This window comes from Moschus berezovskii, chromosome 2 (genome assembly GCF_049115385.1).
Source record: "Moschus berezovskii isolate FMDL1 chromosome 2, NW_MosBer_1.0, whole genome shotgun sequence".
Classification (NCBI taxonomy): Eukaryota; Metazoa; Chordata; class Mammalia; order Artiodactyla; family Moschidae; genus Moschus; species Moschus berezovskii.
The window spans coordinates 125,979,761-126,003,308 of record NC_142461.1 but is presented as its reverse complement, the minus strand read 5'-3'; the positions used below and the strand labels follow the sequence as shown (position 1 = coordinate 126,003,308).

General features: G+C 37.6%; 1 protein-coding gene across 2 annotated transcripts; it reads right to left on the bottom strand.

The window, feature by feature from the left end:
* Positions 1–1,659: 1,659 nt before the first annotated feature.
* On the bottom strand, positions 1,660–21,901 carry DUSP19 (dual specificity phosphatase 19). 2 transcript variants are annotated; one of them, XM_055397473.2, is made up of 4 exons: positions 21,300–21,883; positions 16,131–16,177; positions 12,756–12,908; positions 1,660–7,204 (listed from the first exon to the last, which is right to left on the bottom strand). In XM_055397473.2, exons 1-4 carry the CDS (start codon positions 21,523–21,525, stop codon positions 6,947–6,949), a joined length of 684 nt encoding a protein of 227 aa, XP_055253448.1. In that variant the 5' UTR covers positions 21,526–21,883; the 3' UTR covers positions 1,660–6,946. The 2 variants fall into 2 exon arrangements, with proteins under 2 accessions (XP_055253448.1, XP_088686862.1); XM_088830736.1 differs by having other exon boundaries at positions 6,998–7,204; positions 12,756–12,790; positions 21,300–21,901.
* Between the last annotated feature and the right edge of the window lie 1,647 nt (positions 21,902–23,548).

Here is a 23,548-nt window from a genome sequence, read left to right as displayed (position 1 = left end):
GAGTTCATGAAGTTGTATTCAGTTCAGTTCAGTTCAGTCACTCAGTCGTGTCCGACTCTTCGCGACCCCATGAATCACAGCACGCCAGGCCTCCCTGTCCATTACCAACTCTCACCAACTTCCAGAGCTCACTCAAACTCATGTCCATCGAGTCAGTGATGCCATCCAGCCACCTCATTCTCTGTCGTCCCTGTCTCCTCCCACCCCCAATCCCTCCCAGCATCAGACTCTTTTACAGTGAGTCAGCTCGTCACATGAGGTGGCCAAAGTATTGGAGTTTCAGCTTTAGCATCAGTCCTTCCAATGAACACCCAGGACTGATCTCCTTTAGAATGGACTGGTTGGATCTCCTTGCAGTCCAAGGGACTCTCAAGAGTCTTCTCCAGCACCACAGTTCAAAAGCATCAATTCTTCGGCAATCAGCTTTCTTCACAGTCCAACTCTCACATCCATACATGACCACGGGAAAAACCATACTCTTGACTAGACGGACCTTGGTTGGCAAAGCTAGGCTGGTCATAACTTTCCTTCCAAGGAGTAAGCGTCTTTTAATTTCATGGCTGCAATCAGCATCTGCAGTGATTTTGGAGCCCCCAAAAAATAAAGTCTGACACTGTTTCCACTGTTTTTCCATCTATTTCCCATGAAGTGATGGGACCAGATGCCATGATCTTTGCTTTCTGAATGTTGAGCTTCAAGCCAACCTTTTCACTCTCCTCTTTCACTTTCATCAAGAGGCTTTTGAGTTCCTCTTCACTCTCTGCCATAAGGGTGGTGTCATCTGCATATCTGAGGTGATTGATATTTCTCCCGGCAATCTTGATTCCAGCTTGTGCTTCTTCCAGCCCAGCGTTCCTCATGATGTACTCTGCATAGAAGTTAAATAAGCAGGGTGACAATATACAACCTTGACGTACTCCTTTTCCTATTTGGAACCAGTCTGTTGGTCCATGTCCAGTTCTAACTGTTGCTTCCTGACCTGCATACAGGTTTCTCAAGAGGCAGGTCAGGTGGTCTGGGATTCCCATCTCTTTCAGAATGTTCCACAGTTTCTTGTGATCCACACAGTCAAAGGCTTTGGCATAGTCAATGAAGCAGAAATAGATGTTTTTCTGGAACTCTCTTGCTTTCTCCATGATCCAGCAGATGTTGGCAATTTGATCTCTGGTGCCTCTGCCTTTTCTAAAACCTGCTTGAACATCTGGAATTTCATGGTTCACATATTGCTGAAGCCTGGCTTGGAGAATTTTGAGCATGACTTTACTAGCGTGAGATGAGTGCAACTGTGCGGTAGTTTGAGCATTCTTTGGCATTGCCTTTCTTTGGGATTGGAATGAAGACTGACCTTTTGCAGTCCTGTGGCCACTGCTGAGTTTTCCTAATTTGCTGGCATATTGAGTGCAGCACTTTCACAGCATCATCTTTCAGGATTTGAAATAGCTCAACTGGAATTCCATCACCTCTACTAGCTTTGTTCATAGTGATGCTTTCTAAGGCCCACTCGACTTCACATTCCAAGATGTCTGGCTCTAGGTGAGTGATCACACCATTGTGAATATCTTGGTCGTGAAGATCTTTTTTGTACAGTTCTTCTGTGTATTCTTGACACCTCTTCTTAATATCTTCTGCTTCTATTAGGTCCACGCCATTTCTGTCCTTTATCGAGCCCATCTTTGCATAAAATGTTCCCTTGATATCTCTAATTTTCTTGAAGAGATCTCTTGTCTTTCCTATTCTGTTGTTTTCCTCTACTTCTTTGCATTGATCGCTGAGGAAGGCTTTCTTATCTCCCCTTGCTATTCTTTGGAACTCTGCATTCAGATGCTTATATCTTTCCTTTTCTCCTTTGCTTTTGGGTTCTCTTCTTTTCACAGCTATTTGTAAGACCTCCTCCGAAGTTGTATTAGCAGTAATTAATTAGTAAGTGGATTCACAAATTTAGTAGCACAACTGGACTATGCAGAGAGGGCAGTGAGAATTCAGTTCAAGCACCGAAAGCAATTTCCCCTCCTCCTGGTATGATATACAAATGGGAAGAGTGGGTGAAAACATAAGAGCAATAGCAAATTACACTGTTTATGTGCTTTCTTTAACTTTGAACAATTCACCACTCTGTAGACAAGAAGCATTGTCTACACAAAATCAAGTCATTGTGTTTATACCCTTACACAGAACACTGTTTATGTTCATAGAATTATTCTCTCAAAAAATATTCCTACAACATTAATTGCCATTTAAGCTTTTATTATTATAAGGTGCATGGTTGTAATATAGCTTGACCTGCTATCAGAAACACTCCACAAGGACATTTATTAAAATAATTGACTATAAATTATAGGCTAGACAGCCTAGGTCCGTCAGGAGATAAACCACACAATAAGAGTGGGAAAGTTTAATATAAAAGTTTATTAACTATAACAGGACTGAAGTAATGAGGGATTAGTTAGAAAGGAAGAAGGAAAGTGCTCTAAACAATAGCATAGGAATTGCAGATATAAAGAACAGTCACCACCACTGAACACGTGTTTAAGGAAAATGTCTCCTAGGGTTGAAATCTGGATCTTGTTGCAGAGTGAAGCCATGGCTCACAGAATGTCAGAGATATGGAAGAACTTTCTGGAAATGCACCCTCTAGGATGCCAGGCAAAGCTGTCAACAGGGAGGTATTTCACGTCACTCAGTCTTGTCCGACCCTTTGCAACCCCATGGACTTGCATGGACTTATACAGTCCATGGAATTCTCCAGGCCAGAATACTTGAGTGGGTAGCCTTTCCCTTCTCCAGGGGATCTTCCCAACCCAGGGATCGAACCCAGGTCTCCCACATTGCAGGTGAATTCTTTACCAGCTGAGCCACAAGGGAAGCCCTGCTATAAAACCACCCCAGGGAATTACCCAGGAAAGCTGCTGCAGCTGGGTGCTGAAGAAGCCTGGCTCCCAGGACTAACTAGGTGGTGGAGAAGCCGTGAGCACTGTTGGAGTCTATCTGAACTGCAGCAGCCTGCCTTGAAAGCACACCAAGCCCAGTAGAAATGACCCTTCCTCCTGAAAGGGCTCTCCAACACACAGCACCTTCTACTGACAAAGCTCAACAGCACAGCGACTGTCAAGAGAAAGGTATGTAAATTGCCCATCTTCCTTTTTATAGACACAATTATGAGTGGATTTGGAGCTGAGACAAAAAATGGATAATTGGCCCATAAGGCATTATTCTTTCATATCTTGTGTGAAAGCAAAATACCATATCCTGGATACTCTTGCTGGATGTTTGATCAACTTTTTAATTTCTAAATAACTTCAGTAGAAAATTATTGAGGAAATTTCCTGGTGGTCCAGTGGTCAGGACTCTATTTTTCTACTGCAGGGGGCACGGGTTCAATCCCTGATCGGGGAACTAAGATCCTGTAAGCTGTGGGCATGGCCAAAAAAGAGAAAGTAAATTATTCAGAAATTAAAAAGCACACTCATGTTTCCTGTTGTTTAGGGTACGATGCGGTCCTGTTTCAGACCCATCACTAGTGTTCCCTGCTGTCACTCTCATGCACTGTCTGACACGGCTGCAGATGTACACTGCAGTTCACTCGCCAGAGCATGAATTATGACCTGCAGTGGGTACTGTTAAGCTGGCACAACAACATGCATCAATTCTTTTCCTTCCTTCCCCCCTCCCTCTCTTCTTTCTGACAAGAAATGTTTGAATGCCTAATGGGGTACACACTAGTACAGATACACAACACAGTAAAATTCTCCGCTTTCATGGGGAGCCGAAGTTTTGAGGGGAAAAGCAACAAAATAAATAAAAATATATACAATTTTGGTGACAATTAGGGATATGCAGTAAATAAAACAGGAAAAGGCAGATATAAGTGCTAAGGATGGGAGCCACTTGAAATAAGGTGATCAGAGAAGGTTTTACTAAGAACATAAATCTCAGTTTAATCTGATAGTAATTTAGCATCTTCTCTTGACTTAAAGTACTGAGATACGCTATTGAATTTTCACTGCCAATTTATCCACAGTAATGCCAATTACAAGAACTGACTTTAGCTTTTCACTTCTTGAGGTGGCTGGAGCATCAAATTTCCACAGACCTTTAAACTAATTTATATTCTAAAATGTATAACTCAGTGTTCTGCCAACCAGATTTTTTAAATCCAGAATTTGATGGCAAATAAGTCTTTTAAAACAAATAACCTCAAAGAAATAAAGACACTAATTGGAGAAATAGTAAATTTATTATTTTTATTAAAGTATATCAATACCCAGAACCCAGAAACAATAAAGGGCACATTATAAATATGGATACAAAACAGTAAGTCAAAGTTTCACTTGAAGTAGAAAAGTTTAAACTGTTTTAAGTATGTCAATGAAGACAAACCAAAATGTGTTCATTGTAAATACCACTGCATGTAACATAAGAATATAAAACCTTAAAATCTTCTGCTTTAAAGTCTTAAATAACTACAGGTAACTAAAATATGTTCAGGAGGCTTTGGGCAGAAAAAACTACTTAGGGTCAGCTGGAAAAATCAAATAACTCATTGTGCTACATTCCTGTTGTGTTTTTTGTTTTTTTTTTTTAATGTATTGTGGGTTTGCCTGTAAAGGTGTTAACTCACCCAGTTTATTGTGTAAGGTAAAAGGACAATACTATGATTTATACTTGCTACATTCCAGAGTCTTTGGAGAATTTACCTTTGAAGGAGACTTTCTAAAATAGGAAAATCTGTTTTAAAATAGAGGCACAAAGTCCTTGAAATAGTTTTGTCACTCCCTCAAAACAGATGTATATTTGAGATCTGTTCATAGTATGTGAGGGCTTCCCTGGTGGCTCAGATGGTAAAGAATCTGCCTGCACTGCAGGAGACCCAAGTATGATCCCTGCGTTGGGAAGATCTTCCAGAAAGGAAATGGCTACCCACTCCAGTATTCTTGCCTGGAGAATTCCATAGGCAGAGGAGCCTAGTGGGCTACAGTCCATGTGGTCACAAACAGTCGGACACGACTGAGCAACTAACACTTTCACTTTTTCTATAATATGTGAAATAGAGAATCATAGTAATAAAGCTCCTTTTTGTAAACAACTAGGTATGACAGAGTGACATACTCATGGGAAGTCAAATAAACATGTTACATGTATAACCTATCATTGCCTCACATAATACCCCTCATTTAAAAGACTGAATTCCTTTCACTGATTTATTTTAGAAATAAAAAACTACTACCATTTAAGAGAAAACAAAATTGATGCTCAATGCCCTTCTGTAGATGTGCCAGAATATACATGTTTGCACTGTAACCAGATCACTACAGGCAACAACGTATAACTACAGACAAAAATAAACTATCCATAAGGAACAAGTTCTAGTTAAGGCTTCATGTTCACAACATTTAATGGCTAAAAACTAAATAACAGTAACAAAGGAAAATGTATTTAAATAAATACTTACACGTGACCAGACAAGGTTTACCCAGCAAATCCTCAGCAATATTAACTATAAAGATAATATTATACACCAGTCTCATATTTAAGAGGATTGTCTGCCTTGTTAGGCTTCAGACAGCTTACTGTAGGTTGATTATACTTATGCTGCTTCTTAACAGATGGAAAGTTCATAGCTTTGCACGTGATGACATCTTGTCAGGCTATAAGCAGTCTTAAAAAATAATTCACATTTATGGCATCTACTTTTTGCTCCTGCCAGCATAAGAAAGCCTGCTTTTTCAAATGCACAGATGTGCTCAGTGTGCACTTTCCAATTTAACGTATAGGAAAATGTTTGCTCTCTATACTGTGTATCTAAGAAGAGCTCAGGATTTTCTTACTAAAATCTACAGGGCAATGATATTTTCTAAGTCATGAAAGTCTACTTGAAAGCTCTTAAATTCTATCTTAATTATTATAATTAATTTTAACTGAATTTTATTCTGAATAATTCAAAGCATACCTTTAAGCAAATTCATAACGAACAGAGTTTAGCCTTGCCAACATGGAGACTTAATAAAAAAAAAAAAAAGAAACCATTCAAAGCCTCTGGCCAGAAATAAAATTGTAAATGATTTTGGGCTTTCTAAAAATGTATTCAAAATTTCTTACAAAAACCATAAGTGTTCTTTCCTTAAAAATATGTTCCCTAGTAGAATACCAAACTAGAAAACAGACCACATTTTAAAAATGATTCTTCAGTTTGAAACACTTTCCTAGAGATTCAAGGAGATCAGAAAATTATGACATGGAATCCAAAAACAGAATGCTAGGAACCCAGAATAAAAAGTACACGATGCAAGAGACTAGCACCTAATTAAAGAACCATTCACTCACAATAACGTAACAGAGCACAGCTACACAAAAATGTTTAAAAATAAACATGGATATAATTTAAAAATCAAAATGAAAAGTGGGTGCATTTTCATAAAAGGACATAAAAATTTTGTGAATAATGTAACTATTACATAAGTATTGTGTAAATCCTCAGATTTTGGTTACCTTTTGGGGGAGGTTTAAGGTATTGTTTTTTAATCTTAATTTCTTTACAAAGAAATTTGCCTTCTTCTGAATTAGTAAGTCAAACAGCACTTTACATTTTTTCTTTCATGGAAATAGTTGCTGGCAAAGAAAACTAACAGAAGTTTTAATCAACTAATTTAATCTTTCATGCTTTAATATAGATTTTAAATGTAAACTTTTTCTTTCTACAGAAATCAATTATTGGTAATACATTGTTATTTTCCCTTAGCAAATCAAAGAAGCATTTAATCCCACATTATAATACTAAAAGAAAACATGATATAATTTAAAAATTTATTTATACCTAGTTTAGGACAATCAGTTGACCTCTATTTCCACTTGAAAAAAAAGCATGAGAAAAGGAAGTTTCTACTAGTTTACTCTCCACAAAAGGAGGGAAGGTGGCTCTAGAGACCAACTCAGAAATTATAGTTGTCCATCATTGGCTAGAATGTAACTCAGGAACTGTTGCTTCTTCTAATTCCTGTGGTTTGTCACATTTATTGCTTTCTTTGCCCCCTTGATATGTACGAAGCTGCTCCAGAAAGCCAGCATTGGGACATATGGAAGGCCTTGCATTTTTCACCAAAGAAAAAGCACTGGTAAATGAGATTTCTTCAGAATTCATTAGGAAGCCTATTATAATTGCAGCAGCCCTGGAAACTCCTGCATTACAATGAACAAGAACCACTCCATCCTATAAAAAAACCAGACAAAACTCTTCATTATTTATTTAAGAAGAGTTGCAGTGAAATCTTATACTATTTAAAAACTATAAGATAAAAATATTCACTTCATCAATTTATTTGACTCAATTTATTCAGTCATCAGAAACCAATGCACTGTAGGGAATGAATGGGAAAAAAAAAAAAATCAATCAATTAATCAACATCTTCTTTTCCCACCTCCCAGGTTTGAAATGCTTTGATGATGTATTTGGAATTTTGAAATTATCTTTTATTACCCTGAAGTAATCTAGTAAAGTACACATAAAAGTCTAGTAACTTAGTAGCCACAGGCCTATAAATAAGAGAAAAATCAGAGGAAATATATGTGGAAATATAAATAAAACCACAATCATAAAATATACAGAAAGCTCATATACTAGGTACATATACTGTTCCCATAAAGAAACTATGGCTTAGAAATCTATCTATAAAATGATCAGTAAGGAAAAAATGTTCTTCCTTTGGATCTATTTTATTCTGGAGGGAAATGATCTAAAAACATAGTTAAACTTATGAGGTAGTAAAATGTTGACTCAAATAGCTCACGACAACATGAAGTGGAAAAGGTAATTAGACACCAGGATGAGGTCAATAAATGCAAAACGTTTCAGGTAACTTGCAAATGATACTTTACAAGTGAAAAGGGACACAGTGCAAGACCAATGCTGATGGGGGTAATATTGCATTAATACTGAATGTGATATATCTGTTGGATAGCACTGATACAGGTTGGCTCATTTCAGGCCTTTTAAAAGTTAATGCTTTTAACTTAAATGAATGCTTTTAAATGAAGTTAGTTACTTAAAATGCTTTTAAATGAAGTTAGTTACTTCATTTCTTGATTTTCCTTTTTGTACAACACAAACAACATGGGAACAGGGAAGGGGAGAAAAAACCTTACAACTGAAAACTCTCTGCCCAAAGCATACATTAACAATGCTATGTTCATGACTTATTAGATTATTTTACAAGGTAGTTCTTAGATGCATAAATCCGTTGTAAAATTCCTTTCCTAAGTCTATTATAACAAGTGTAGAAAGTGTTATCTCACTTCAAGAAAGAAAGATGATTCACAAGATGTTAATATTTTAAAAATTCTCATATCAAAAAGACAGTTTCAATTGTTTATATTTATACATTCCAGAGTCATTTCCAGATATTAATTGTTTCTGCACAAGAAAAGCAGAACAAAAATATTCACTATGTATATACAGAACCTTTCTCACTTTGTACAATGGCTCTTTTTAATAAGACTTAAGACATTTAAAAATCATATTACAGTAACCAATTGACACTGCTAATGAACTTTTTTAAAAATAATATTTATTTATTTATTTGGCTGCACCATGTCTTATTTGCAGCTGGCAGTATCTTTAATCATTTCTTGTGGCATGTGGGCTCCAGTTCCCTGACCAGGGATCAAACCAGGGACCCCTGCAGTGGGAGCTTGGAGTTTTAGCCACTGGATCACCAGGGAAGTCCCACTATTAATGAACTTCTTTTAACACAAAACAAATTAGATTTTCTAAAGAAACCTGGGCTCATAACATTAATAAGAGATGCCCTCCTGTTTCCTGACTGTATCAGTGATCGCTATTTTATGATCTGCACACAAGCTCGTAAACATAACACCAGCTTTATTTTTAGTCTTACAGTATAATCAGTTTTAGCTATTATTTAATAATATTAGCATTTTCTTCTCTCTTACATTCTTTGAGTAACAGACACTTTTCTGTTAGTTTCTACAGCCTTTAAATTTACTTATTTACCTCTTATTCCTTGGGTATCATACTGCCCTTGAAAGTATTTCCAAAGAAACTACTAGCTTCATATCCCCTTTCAAGAATTCAAAGTAATGACAATTAAATAATTTATAGAGCAATCTTTCTTTTCCATTTGCTGTTGTCCTGTGCTTAAAAGGCTTTTTCCTCTCCTTGGTCCAGCTAACCATGGCCTCTAAGAAGCCTGTCTCTCTGTGTGAGAGGAGGGCAGGAGGAATAACCAAGACATCTTTTTATGCCTAGTACTTAGCACAATTTTTGGCACACAGTAGGTATCCCATAAATGTCTGCTGCTGCTAAGTCACTTCAGTCGTGTCCGACTCTGTGTGACCCCATAGACGGCAGCCCACCAGGCTCCCCCGTCCCTGGGATTCTCCAGGCAAGAACACGAGTGGGTTGCCATTTCCTTCTCCAATGTGTGAAAGTGAAAAGTGAAAGTGAAGTCGCTCAGTCGTGTCCGACCCTTAGCGACCCCACAGACTGCAGCCTACCAGGCTCCTCCATCCATGGGATTTTCTAGGCAAGAGTACTGGAGTGGCTTGCCATTGCCTTCTCTGCCCATAAATGTCTGCTAAGCAAAAAAATTTTGCTGTGCATTTTGAGAAAACATACTCTTAAAAAAATCATATCACCATTTTGCTATGGGCAGATAGGAATTATAGTATTTCCATTTTATGCAGCTTGCTTTGTTCTCATGTTGTTATTAATAGCTTTTCAATTAGACTGCCAGCTCCTTAAAGGCAGAAATACACATCCCTTCTATCTTCTCAGAATAAGTAACTCATATTTTTTGACAGATCAAGTTCAGATCTTTTTTAAAAAATGACTCTTTTGATATATAGAAAAATAATTAAAATACTACAAGTGGTTATATCTATCGGTGAAAATGGGTGATCTTAATTTTTACTTATCTATATTTTTCCAATGTTATAAACTACTTACACGTTTTAAAAATCACATCTTATAAATAATAAAGTAAATGTGGAATATCAAATACACATTTCGTACTAACAAACAAAATCTTTTGCACATAAAAAAGGGGATCAAGTAAATACTCAAGTAAAAGAACTCTTGAACCTATGGAGGTTATCTTACTACTACCATGCCATGTGTATTTCTGTCCCTTTGGGCATAAGCCTGGCAGATAACACTTTAGGTGGAGATACAGGAAGGACAGAGAAACCAAACAAACAGGGTTTTACAACTACAAAGGAAAATGAGGAAAGACATGGGGAAATGAAAGACATTCTGTATGGCAGCTGCATGTGAAAAGATGAAAGCAACAAGCGAGGGCCTAGAAAGGTAGTTTTGAAATAGGCAATTCACAGAGTGATCGCATTTAATAACACCTGGATATACAACAGACAAAATCATGAAGAGATTTCTTCTAGGGAAAAAAAAAAAAATAGAATGAAGAAAATTCATATTGCTAAATTTAAACATGCATTATCTAAACAATAAAGAGTTTCCAGGGTAAGGAAATAATGGCTGAGGCTAAGGTTCCAGTAAAACACATAAGGCTTGAGAAACATATTACAGAATTCACATATCTCTTACAGCAGAAATACTTCAGGCATCTCCTCAGACTCCCTTGATGCCATTATCTCATGGACCCTCAGCTTGTTCCACCTCAGCTGCCACCTCTGTGGCTGACTGTTTCCCGTAGGCCTACTAAGTTCTGCTTGCCTAAGAACACCTGGCTCTTCCCCCGCTTGTCAGTCTCTGCACAGACCGGTACACTCTGAGTTCTGGATTCTCTTGCTGCTTCTGAACTTGGATGGCAAGGCACACCACAGGGCTTCAAGGTGGCTGCTGAAAAAGTGGGGTGCTGTAACCTGAAACTGTGGGGTTAGTTACCGCTCCATGCATAAACTCTGACCAATGGGAAACAGGACTGACAGAGAGCCAGGCAGGTAAATTCTCTTCTCTCTTTCCGAAAATCTGTATTGAGGTGCAGTGTCTTTGGATTCCCCTGCCTGGGGATGTCCTGAGTACCACCTTGCAAGGAACCAGCTATTTCCCTATCAGCTCATTGGGAAGCTGTGCTCAGCAGGGTAAAAACATCATCTTACACTGCTTCTCATCCTTCTCTGAATCACTCCCCTTTCTTCTCCCTCTCACTGCCCAGGGACTGCACCTCTCAAATGAAGCATCAGCTCTAAATCCTTGCCTCAGGTCTTGTTTTCTGAGAAACCCAAACTAAGGACCACTTTAATTAACTCTTATCCCTTTCACTTTTTACTTGAAACATATATATGTTTATGTCTAATATAAATACGAATAATGTTTACATTTTTCTATTACCATCTAAGGCATATTATACATCTCCTTAGAAAAGCAGCTTATACAGAAACATTATCACTTTTATTTCTAACACTATTAGCTGGTACACTGGCATGTGACAATCTAGAATCTATATAATTTTTCACAAGCTAAAAGAATGGCCAATATTAGGCTTTGAATTAGAAACCTCTTTTTTTTTTTAATCCAAGTATCTACTATTAAATAAGGTTGAATAGTTTAATATTTTTCCAGCAATCTAGAGGAAGGTATCTAGAACAGTGTTGGGCACATAAGGCACTCGATAAATATTACTAAATGAAAGAAGGAACGGAGAGAGGCAAGGAGAAAAGGTAGAAGGAAAATCATTAGAATTTAATTAAGCTATAATGTTAACTATCATTTATTGCCAAGTGCTCCATGACAGTTAACTTTTCTTTGTAAGAGCTTCTATATTCCCATCTATATAGCTCACAAAAATTTTATAAGAATTATATATTGACTAAAAATGATAGAATTTCAAGGCATAATAATTGGTAAAGCCAACCTAGAAGCCCTGCCTGTCAGAGTGATCCTTTGGATCTAGTACCAAGATTAAAGTATTTTCTGTGGGTCTTCTAAAGTCAGAGAACCAATGGACAGCCTTTGATAACCATTTTCAAACAACCTTAGTAATATTCATCTTCATAAATACACTAAGGACCAGAGCAGCCTCTGTTCCATAGTTCATCTGATTACCTTGCAAAATGGTCAGAGGGCAGATGGTTAGAGACAATCAAAACGAACCTTAGTATTGGGTTGGCCAAAAAGGTCGCTCAGATTTTTCTATAAGATGTTTTGGAAAAACCCAAACAAAGTTTTTAGCCAACCCAGTTGAGCAGAAAAATTTTAAATCCTAACATTTCTTAGGAAGATGACAAATTAAAGTTAAAAAATAGGGACTTCCCTGGTGGTCCAGTGGTTAAGAATCTGCCTTCCAATGCAGGGGATGTGGGTTCGATCCCTGGTTCAACAAAGATTCCACATGCTGTGGGGCCACGAAGCCCAGGTGCCACAACTACTCAGCTTGTGCTCCTCAACTAGAGAGTCTGAGTGCCACAAAACACAGAGCATGTGAGCTCTGGAGCCTGCACGCAACTACAGAGCCTGTGCACTCTGGAGCCCAAGTGCCACAACTAGAGGGTAGCCCACAGGCTGCAAGGGAGAACCCGACGCCACAGTCATGACCCAACGCAGTCAAAATAGTAACAGTAAGTAAATGCAAGAAAGTAAAGTTAAAAGTAAGTACCTCATTGGAAGAAGAGCAACTGGAAGACTAAATAATTATAGGAATTAATGAAATATTGTTGAAGGGGAAATGTCATAATAGTTCTTACATATTCATTACAGAAAGAAGTGGATAATGGACCAATGTTTTAAAATCTGTTCTTGAGGAACTGTGAATCAGTACCAAACTTACCTTCCTTTTTGCTTGTTCAATAAATTCAAAACATTCTGGAAAATAAGATAGGATATTGGTCTCAGGAAGATCCAATATAGAAATATTCTTATATATAAAGTCATTGAGGAAAGCATTTTCAACTCCATATGCAACATTGAGAATATGAGTCACCTTAAAGAGAAAAAAAAAGGATAATTTTTAAAAATTCACACGAATTAGGTTTAAATAAAATTAAACCTAATTAGGTTACTTAGGTTAATTAATTAGGTTAATTAAACTGAGATGTTGAGATCTGTAACAATAATACATAATTTAAGTATGACTCACTTGGGCTTCCCAGGTGGCTCAGTGGTAAAGAATCTGCCTGCAATGAAGGAAATGCCAGAGATGTAGGTTTGATCCCTGGGTCGGGAAGATCCCCTGGAGAAGGAAATGGCAACCCACTCCAGTATGCATACCTGGAAAATTCCATGGACAAAGGAGTCTGCTGGGCTACTGTCCAAGGACTTACACAAAAATCAGACACAACTGAACACATGCACACAAGAATAACACTTCCTTCGGAAGCCTTCTCTGCCTGCCTCATCCCTTACCAGAAGTGCTATTTCTATAAACTCATGTTTGTTGTTATTGCTGTTTAGTCGCCATGTCATGTCTGACTCTTGTGACCCCCATGGACTGTAGCCCACCAGGCTCCTCTGTTCGTGGGATGTCCCAGACAAGAAGACTGGAGTGGGTTGCCGTTTCCTTCTCTAGGGGATCTTCCCAACCCAGGGATCAAACCCACATCCGCTTGGCAGGCAGGTTCTTTTACAATGAGCCTCCAGGGAAGCCCATATACTCCTACAGTACCCTCTATGTGCCTTCCAATAGCCCTTATCACACAGAGTCAGTCTCCCACATTGGGCTGGAAACTCCACCAGGGGAGGGACCATATTTAGCCTACTCACTTTTATAAGTAAGTACTGTGACTGAGCAGGAAACTTTGCACAGAAAGTACTTAAAATATCTGTTGAATAAATCCATTAATGTCCATAAAACAATTAAAGTAAGGGAAGTGCATTAGTAGCAGTAACTTCCCTTTCAATAATTATTTCCCTACTTTCCTTTTGCATTCTTTGTAAGTACAGTCGTTCTCAAGTGTGGCTACCCACTAGAACTACCCAGTGAGCTTTTCAAATGTTCAGTAGGTACACCCTGCGTTCTGGATTCTCTTGCTGCTTCTGAACTTGGACAGCAAGTCACACCACAGGACGCTGGGTTTGGTTTCAAGGTGACTGCTCACCCAGTGAGGTTTTAAAAAACACCAGTGCCACAGGGTCTCAAACCCAGAAATGCTGATGAATTAGTCTGGTTGAAAGGTGGGACAGTCGTGAAAGATTTGCTTTCAAATGGCACATGTGAGCAACCTCCTCCTCCATCTATGCATTCAAGCTCCCTTCCTGGAGTCCAAAAAGCAAATGGAAGAAGCCATGTGGGAAGTTCATTAAGAGAATCCAAAGGCTAAATGGATCGGATTCTGCCTTTCCTGCCCCCACTACCCTCGCAGGTGTGGCTCTGGCAGTGCCTCGCTCCTTCCCCCAACACAGCTAATGGGATCCTGGTAGACACATGACTTAAGCTAGTCTGATTTAAGAAATTTAGAAAGAGGAGTACGAGACAGTTAGAATAATCTACAAATTCAAGAGCATTAAGACAGCCATTTTGTATTAAGTGTTCTGAGAAGCTGAAAGATCCCTGCTTCCAAATGAGAAGAAGAGCAGATGCACAGAGAGCGGCCGTGTGCCAGCAGACCGCCTTCTATTCTCTGGCACAGCCACTCCTCTCGCAGGTTCCAAAGAGCTCCCTGCCCTCATCCCCCTGCCCTGAGATCATCACATGCATTCGTTTTCCTTGCTCAGGTTTCTGCGGTCCACAGCCAAAAAAGCATTGATTAAGATATTCAGGGAACTAGACCTCGTGAAGAGAGGGCCATAAGCTATTTACAAACCTAACTGCCTCGTGGAGGAAAACAACAGGAAAAAACCTCTCATCTGCTCAAGAGGTGAGATGGGAGAATCTAGACAGAAGGGAAGAACATTTTTAGAAGATATTGTCTGAAATGTCCTTCTCCTTTCCCTGGTGAAGGCCTCTCAGGCTATGTCAAGTTACCCTCCCACACCAAGAGTACCTCTGGCCAAGGCTGTATGACTCTGCCTTTAATTATGTAATATATATTCCAATGTTGTATGATACTGATGTGTTTGCCCTGTCTTTGGAACTATATTCTACATCCCCCAAAGACCAAAAATGAGGTCTGACCACTTACAGACTATATCTGTATCTATATAGCCTTCCTATCTATCACAGGATTATGAAGATGACAAAATGAGAATCTTGGGGAAACCTGCTGAAAGGTAAAAGTGCTTTACAAATATCGTGGGCTATTAAACTATCCAACGTGTAGGTAGTTTAGCTGCTTGGAAATGCAATTTATATGTGTATTGATTCAGTGATCCTGCTTGAAAAGAACTGTACTAAGTCACAGGTCATGGTGGTGGTGCTGGAAGTGTCACTCAGTCATGTCCCAGTCTTTGCGACCCCGTGGACTGTATCCTGCCAGACTCCACTGTCCATAGAATTCTACAGGCAAGAACACTGGAGTGGGTTGCCATGCCCTCCGCCACAGGATCTTCCAACCCAGGGATTAAACCCAGGTCTCCTGCACTGCAGCACTCTTTGCCATCTGAGCCACCTGGGAAGCCCAGGATGGTGGTGGTGGGGACCTAACCTAAAACCTTTCTAGTAATCAAGCATATTTCCAAAATGCAGTTTCAGAGGTCCTTTCAATGGTTGACCTTGGGATGCCCTTTAAAATAGGGATAATAAGAACAGCCCCTTCATTGAGTACTTAGTATGTGCTAAGCACACAGGTTAACTCACTTAAACCTCATTTAGGCAATATCAAAAATTTATTTTTTGAAGTCATTCAAAAATCAAAACATTATTTAAAAAATTAAGAGGTCTTGCTCTTCAACCTGTCCTTTTCCACTCCATTATCGCCCACCTATATGGTAACTACCTTTATCCATTTCTTATATATTCTTTTAGGGTATCTATAAAAGATATTTATATCTTATAAGATAGATATTTATATCAAACATTTTATTTATTCTTTTTCTTACACAAAGGCAACACTGGGGATTTTTGGCCACATTTAAAAATGTCCTTCAGATCCTTTCATATCAGTAATTAAAGACTTTTGTGTGTGTTTTCTAAAAGCTATATAGTATTCTGTCATTGTTCATTTAACCAATTCCCTACTATGGAAATGTGGGTTGCTTTCAATAATTTGCTATTATAAACAGTGCTGCAGTAAATAACTTGGAACACTCCTGAAGCATTTCTTTTTACCTTGAGTCTTTTCAATGTATCCAGATCATGAGCAGCATCTTGTGACCCTATAAGAAATAAATCACATCACCTTGAACATAAAAATAATTATCCTGACTTTTAATCCGAATTTTGTAACAATTCTGTTTGTTATTCATTTATTTTAAGAAACACACCTTGGGAGGACCTGAATCCAACTCTTTGAAAGATAATTCAGGAATATTCATCAAAAAATATTCATCCTGTAAATACTTTTGGACTCTGAAATCCCACTTCTAGGAATTTTTCCTAGAAAAATTGGGCCATTGATGGGGCATTGGGTTTGGGTAGATTTCTGCTTGTTTTGTTTTTGTGGGGTTTATTTTGTATTACCAACAATACTGTGAAGAACATCCTAATAGCTAATCTTTGCAATATCCAGAACTTTTAGGAAAAATTCCTAGAAGTGGGATTGCAGAGTCCAAAAGTATTTACAGGATGAATATTTTTGATAAATATCACGTGAAAATATATACAGCCCTTTGAAATGAGAAATGTAGAAGAATATTTATTGCATGGAAATATATTTTTAATATATTAGGTGATAAAAGCATGTTACAAAATATCAATCATTTTTGTAAAAACAAAAATGATGTGTATGCTTAAAAATGGGCAGGAAGTATATAGAACAAAATGTTACAGTAAGGTTATAGGTGACTTTTTCCTTCATGCTCAAGTGTACTTTTTACAGTAAGTATCCATTTCTTTTGTAACTGCAGAATATTAAAAAAAACACCCACGAAATGATTTAGTGCCAGCTCGTCTGGGAACACTCAGTAGCTTAGAGCAAACACTGTTGGTCTACAGAGTTCCACCCACGTTCCATGCACAGCTAGGGCTGTACCCTTTTCCAGTTGCTCCCTGTGAAAGTTGGCTTTCCAGATCTCCTACATTTGAAAAATGACTCCAGTTAATAAGCAAGTTTATACAGGAGAATAACTTGTTAAAATAAAATGAGTTACACAACTGAAAAAATAGGGCATTCATTATTTAAAGATTTCAAGTATTTTACTTTCCTGAAATAGGTTCCATTTCTATAGAAAACATTTTTTTCACCTTAACTGTCTGGGAAATCTGCCAGCTTCTACCATGTGATTTTAGGTAGCTGGAAGGTCAGCAATATGCTGGTTGGCCAATATTCTCTTGGTAATACAAAGCTCACAGGCTCCTTACTGAATCTACATTCAACTTTATTCTACTTAAAACTTAGCCTATCAAAATATTAACATTTGTTAATGTTAATATGTAATTGCTATAGTCTGTAATTTTTTACACATTCGAAGTACCTCATAATTTAAAAATAAAAATAATTTCTCAGTTTTCTGTAGGAAGTCCTATTCATCTCCAGGAGGAGAAATGGGTTCAAGTAAGTTAACTGAAATTTAGTGGTTTTATATGCATGCTATCTTTTAAATAATAATAGAAAAAAAGACAAGGAAAGAAACATACATGAATGAAACTCTTTTTTTTTCTACCCTCAACTGTCATTATTGTATTTCTTGAAGCTGGATATTTTCATTATTTCCATTAAATACATATACACCCCAAACAGAATGAGTTAGCCATTTTCCAGAGTTGGTTGCAACATTTTGAAAATGATTTCCAGCCTATGAATATATTGATTCAAATTTAGTGTGCTTGAGACCAAAGCAACTGACTCTTCAAACACAAGGAGAGTGTTAATAGTGTGGCCGGATACTTTTAGTCAGAACAAATGGACTTTAGGTAATTGTCCTGTGTGTTTCATTTAATACTTGGTACTATTCAGTTCATGTTCAGTCAGTTCAGTTCAGTTCAGTTCAGTCACTCAGTCGTGTCCGACTCTCTGCAACCCCGTGAATCACTACTTCTCTCTAAATTCTAGATATAAACATTAGCTTTTCTCCAATTTTAAATGGTTGCTTTGTGTTGCAGTCTTTCATTAAGCTTCTGTTGGAAAAACATTTATTATTAAAAGAAATACTCTAAATCATTATAACAATGTGTTATTTAAACCTTTGTTTTGAAAAAGTAGAATGTATCCTTTTATAAACTAATTAACATTTTAAAACAAATATCAATTTTAAGAATTTTATGATTTTAACAGTGGCAACATGAATCTATGATTGTGTTAAATTTAATAGAACTGAATAGCAAATCAATTTTAACTGTATGGTAATTTTAAATAACAAAAAAAGAAGTTGATGAATAGGACTACAACTAAAGAAATAAGTTTAATAATAATAATGTACAGCTATATTTTACATTGACACAACCTAATAATATTCATGACCTTGGCCAAAAATTATTATGGAAATATTATAGATGAAGTAACTGATTTAGAAAGCATATTACACGCTGTTGGAGTTGGGACTTCTAACAAGTTCAGTGTTTTGCAACCATATGTATCATAAAAAATAGGCTATGTAAGATCTCTAGAATTCTGTTTCTGATGAAAATACCAAATATTGCATAAATTCTGATGTAGCATGTCTTAATTTACAAATCTCTATTTTCATCATCACAAAAATAGACCAAAAAAATTATTACTGAAACAAACCAAAAAGATATTATTACATTACTGAAAAGGGAAATAAATAATATTCTAAAGAGAAATGTTTTCGGGAAATTTGTAGGAATGAATGTTCACAAATGGATAGAAATAGGAGCATAAATTTCTATAATGATAAGGTAAAACAACATTCATAAAAGAATTTTACAAAATAAAGAGCTTTATAAATTTAATGTATTATCTGCCTTCTAAAAATATTGAGTTTCCTAGATATCAGAAATTCTCTATAACCTTATGTGTTAGTTGCTCAGTCATGTCCGACTCTTTGCAACCCCATGGACTGTAGCAGGAAAACTGGAGTGGATTGCTATTTCCTTCTCCAGGGGATCTTCCCAAACCAGGGATCGATCCGGATCTCTCGCAGGGCAGGTAGATTCTTTACCATCTAAGCCACCAGGGAAACCCTTATAACCTTATAAAGGACTCCCAAATTTTCACCTAGATTTGAAGCAAAGATCTCAAAATGTCACCGATTGGGACTTTGTAACAAGACGGACATAATAAGACGTGTACCTTTTAAACCCAAGAGAAATGGAATTTTCCACTTTTACAAATCAAGTTGGATTTAAGAAAAGTCCTAGTGAGATTTGTTGTAAAAATATAATTTTCAAAACCAAGGACAAAAATACTAACTATGATCTTTTATCAACCTGTTAGGTATTTCAAGGGCCCATGTAAGATTTTTGAAATGCAGGAGCTTGGGTGAATTTATGAGCAAACTGAAAAAGATAGATCATATTTGTACAGCTTTCCATGTACTTTATCCACCACCCAAAATAATATTTAATTTCATGTAGTGCTAAGTGGGAGCTGTGTTGCTTTGAAGAGATAAGAAGTTTTTTGAAGCAACCTAGAAACAACCCCTGTATCATTCACCTGGAAAAACTTTAAATGTAACAATCCATAGGTCCCTCGGGAATAAGTTATTTGTAACCATCTCCCTCTCTTGTAACTATCTCCTTTTCCCAAGAAAGGAGGTTGTACCTGATGAAAATATCTCATATCCTGATCCAGAGAAGACCATGTAAGGACTAGTTTCAGAATCCCTCCCATCACTCATCCAAGATCCTGGTAAGGTTCCAATGCCAGTCTTAGAATACTACCTTGATCAGCCCACTTTGGATAAGTCTAGATTTAAAAAATAAGCAAAGTTCATGAAGACTCTGAAAGAGTGAATGATATTTTTAAATACTACCATAATTATTTTAAACCACTATTACTACAATAGAAGCCAAATAACCAAAAAATGTGCCTGGATATATTTCCTTTCCTAGAAACAGTGTGCAAATCCTGGGTGAAATTTTCAGACTAACTAAATGACCCACTAAATTTTTCACTGGGCTGCAGAAACTAACTGGACATATTTATTTGGTGAATTTAAAGACAGGTCATGTAACAATGCACACAATACATACTAGAATAAACAACTCAAATGTGTACTGCAATTGATAGGTTTCAAAAAACTTTTGCAACAACTTTAGGACAACCCTATAAAATAAGCAGATATCCTTACTTCAGCTTTACAGATGGTTTCTTGGAGGACCAGAGAGAATTAATGACTTGCTCATTACTCATCTACTATAATAAGTAGAGTAGGAAGAGTGAGGCTGAAAGCCTGGACTCTCTGAGGCAGTATATGTCAGGAGTGTTATCAGACTTGAGCTGTGCAAGTTATTTAACCAATTGTTAAGTTCAATTCCAATCTGAAAAACGGAGCTGATGATTCTGTTTCACAGAGTTTTTAAAAGGAGTGTGCACATCACACAGCATCTCATTGGCTATTTCTGACTCCCAATTCAGTGTTCTTTTTACACAAGAGGGGCTTGGCTATATAAATATTGAAAAGTCATTGATTTTTCCAAGTCTTAATTTCTCTATTCATAAATGAAAAATTATTCAAACATACTTAAAACACTGTTGACTATTTTTTAAGAACACTGCATCATATTTGCGCCAAGTTAACAAGTTTGCACATTCATATCTGTGCTTCATTTGCTATTTGTGAATTATGCATTTTGCAGGGAATCTGTATTTATCATAATACAAGAAATCATAAACCATCAGATCCATATCTATAAAATACCAATCCACCTTCTTAACAGTCCAAAAACAGACACCAAGAACAGATGTGGCCACAGGAGGCATGCACTCCATATGGTTGCAACCCCAGGGCAGGCAAACAAGCACTTGTCTTTTCAAGCATTAACTTTCCTACAACTTTAACCCTCATCACTTGGAGTCTTGCCTAATAAAAGCATTATTTTTACTCTGATAATCTTTTAAGCCTATATCCTTTCATAATATAATAAAATACACCACCAATGTGTTGTCCTCCAGACAAGTTAGAAAAACAGGAAGAACACTTTTCTAAAATTCAAATACCAGGTGCTATGTGCTACTAGAATCTATGCCTCTTAGGTTCATAGTGTGGCAGAAACAGCCCCAGGCAGCTAGTGGAAGTTCCATATCCAGAAAAGGAAACATTTCCATTTTCTGGCGCTTTTAGCTGATAGCACAGACTACTATATACTAGGGAGAAAAACGAGAAGTAATATGGTTAAAAGAACTCAACGATCGAGCGGCAAATCAAATATACTCACCCAGGAGCAACCATGGCTTAATAACACCAACGTTCAGGTCCAAGCTAAGGTCCTGCACATAACCACAACCTCCCCCGCCGCTCGGCTCTACTTCTTCCACAACATGAATTCTGGCATCTTTCCATGTTTCTATAATTTTCTTTCCAGTTAGCGTAGTCACCCTGGTGCACTGCTTCCTGAGATTATTCCGGGAGAATGCCTTAATTTCCTGGTTAAGGGAGTGCATTACCTGAGCAGTGGCTAGGAACAAATACAAGCAAATCCAGCTAGCACAGTGATGGACCGAACTGAGCGTCCCTTAGTGTTCAGGCAACGAAAACAACCTCAGGGGCACACAGCCCGGCAGGTAACACTAGCTGACACTCGCCGGGAGACGCGCGAGCCCGGCTCCGTTTTTCCCAGCGCCGCAATGCAAGGAGAAGCTTGATTGGCCGTTGAGAAAGGAACGCCGATTGGATGCAGTTTCTCCTTCCTGTTAGCGGAAAAGAACGCTCTCCTGGCGGAGGTCTTTCTCCTGCTGCTGCTGCTGCTGCTGCGGAGTCGCTTCAGTCGTGTCCGCCTCTGTGCGACCCCATAGACGGCAGCCCACCAGGCTCCCCCGTCCCTGGGATTCTCCAGGCAAGAACACTGGAGTGGGCTGCCATTTCCTTCCCCAATGCGTGAAAGTGAAGTTGCTCAGTCGTGTCCGACTCTTCGCGACCCCACGGACTGCAGCCTACCAGGCTCCTCCGTCCACGGGATTTTCCAGGCAAGAGTGCTGGAGTGGAATGCCATCGCCTTCTCCGCTTATTGTTGCTACTTAAAGCTATCATTTTTATCCACGCCGATTGGTAAAATATAATTGGCGAGCTGGTATTTCCTCGTATCTTAAAAACAGTGATTTTCCGGACATATTCGATCGGTGGCACTTGTGGTTGGTGACCTGGGTATCCGTCCTGCTCTAGTTAAGCTACCGCGGCTGCTCGCCTGCTTTTAGGCTAATCCGGGGGGCTACAGCAGACGTTAAAAGTTAGTCTTCGCTTTCTGTGTTCACACCGTTTCTTTCTGCTATTGCTGCCAAGAGGTCCATTTACTCAAAAAACAAAAAACTGTTGTGTAGGCTAGTAACAATTTAAATAAAATTTGCAAAAGTAATTTTTTTCTTTTTAATTGTCTAATTGTATATGAACAAGATAAACAAGAGCTTAATACATTTTTCCCCCTGACTTCTCGCCTGCTGAAGCAGCCTTCATAAAATAAATGTACCCTCTTTATAAGAAGCATTGCAACAGTCTTTTCGTACATAGTTTCAGAAATTGGTGATGCAAACATCCACGTTTACAAAACATCAATTATAGAATGATTCTTTAATTAGAATCATTATTCTAATAATATAGAATATTCTAATAATATAATAGAATTATATATAGAATTCTAATTCTATATATTATATAGAGAATTCGAATATATTATATTCTAATAATATAGAATGGATTTCAAAGGAATGATTTTTCTCAAGAAATTCCGGTTCCTTTAAATAGAAACTTTTCTTAGCCCACCTAAAAGACAATGCAACTTTGAATGGACTTAGACATAGCGTATTAATTCATGTATAAAGTGACAAAGTTGCACTTAAAGAACGCTTATTCACACCACCACATATTGAAATTTTTGTTGTTGTTGAGATTGATTTAAACCAAATTTCTCCCTATTAACAAGAGTAAGATAGCCCAAGCTAGCTACCCAGCACTCTAAAATGAAAAACTCAAGAACTTTTTTGCATCATTTAAACAAGTATGTGTTCATCAAAAACTAGTCTGACCACATATTATTCCATGTATTTATCGTGAAGTGATTGAAAAAAATACCAACTATTGAGCACACTAGATGCTAGGTCCTGTGCTTATAAGCAGTTTTTAAATTCTTAGTGTTATATGTCAGGTACTTTACACACATTATCCTATTTGCCTCACCCCAAATTTATTTGTAGCCATTGTATTATAATTACCTACATTTTACAGCTGAGGGAGCTCAAATGCAGAGATTGCAAATAACTTATCCTACATTTCACAGATCGTAAGTTTAGACCCACAAGTAAAATTTAGGTTTGTTTCAGTTCAGTGCCTTAGCTCTTGTTTACTGTGGAATACTGCACTGCCCCTCAAGTAGCTGTGTTAACGAATATTTATTGAGCCGTTACAGTGTGCCAGGCACTGTTGTAGTCCCTGGGAATATAGCAATAAATAAAAAAAAAAGCCCCCTCTTTTATG

Bases quoted from the DNA above. Each gene is read 5' to 3' on its own strand.
- DUSP19 (XM_055397473.2), bottom strand. From the start codon at position 21,525: ATGCACTCCCTTAACCAGGAAATTAAGGCATTCTCCCGGAATAATCTC. The intron at 16,178-21,299 runs GTGAGTATATTT...TATTTCTTATAG, and splicing joins TAAGCCATGGTTGCTCCTGG to GGTCACAAGATGCTGCTCAT. The intron at 12,909-16,130 runs GTAAAAAGAAAT...TTTCTCTTTAAG, and splicing joins ATACATTGAAAAGACTCAAG to GTGACTCATATTCTCAATGT.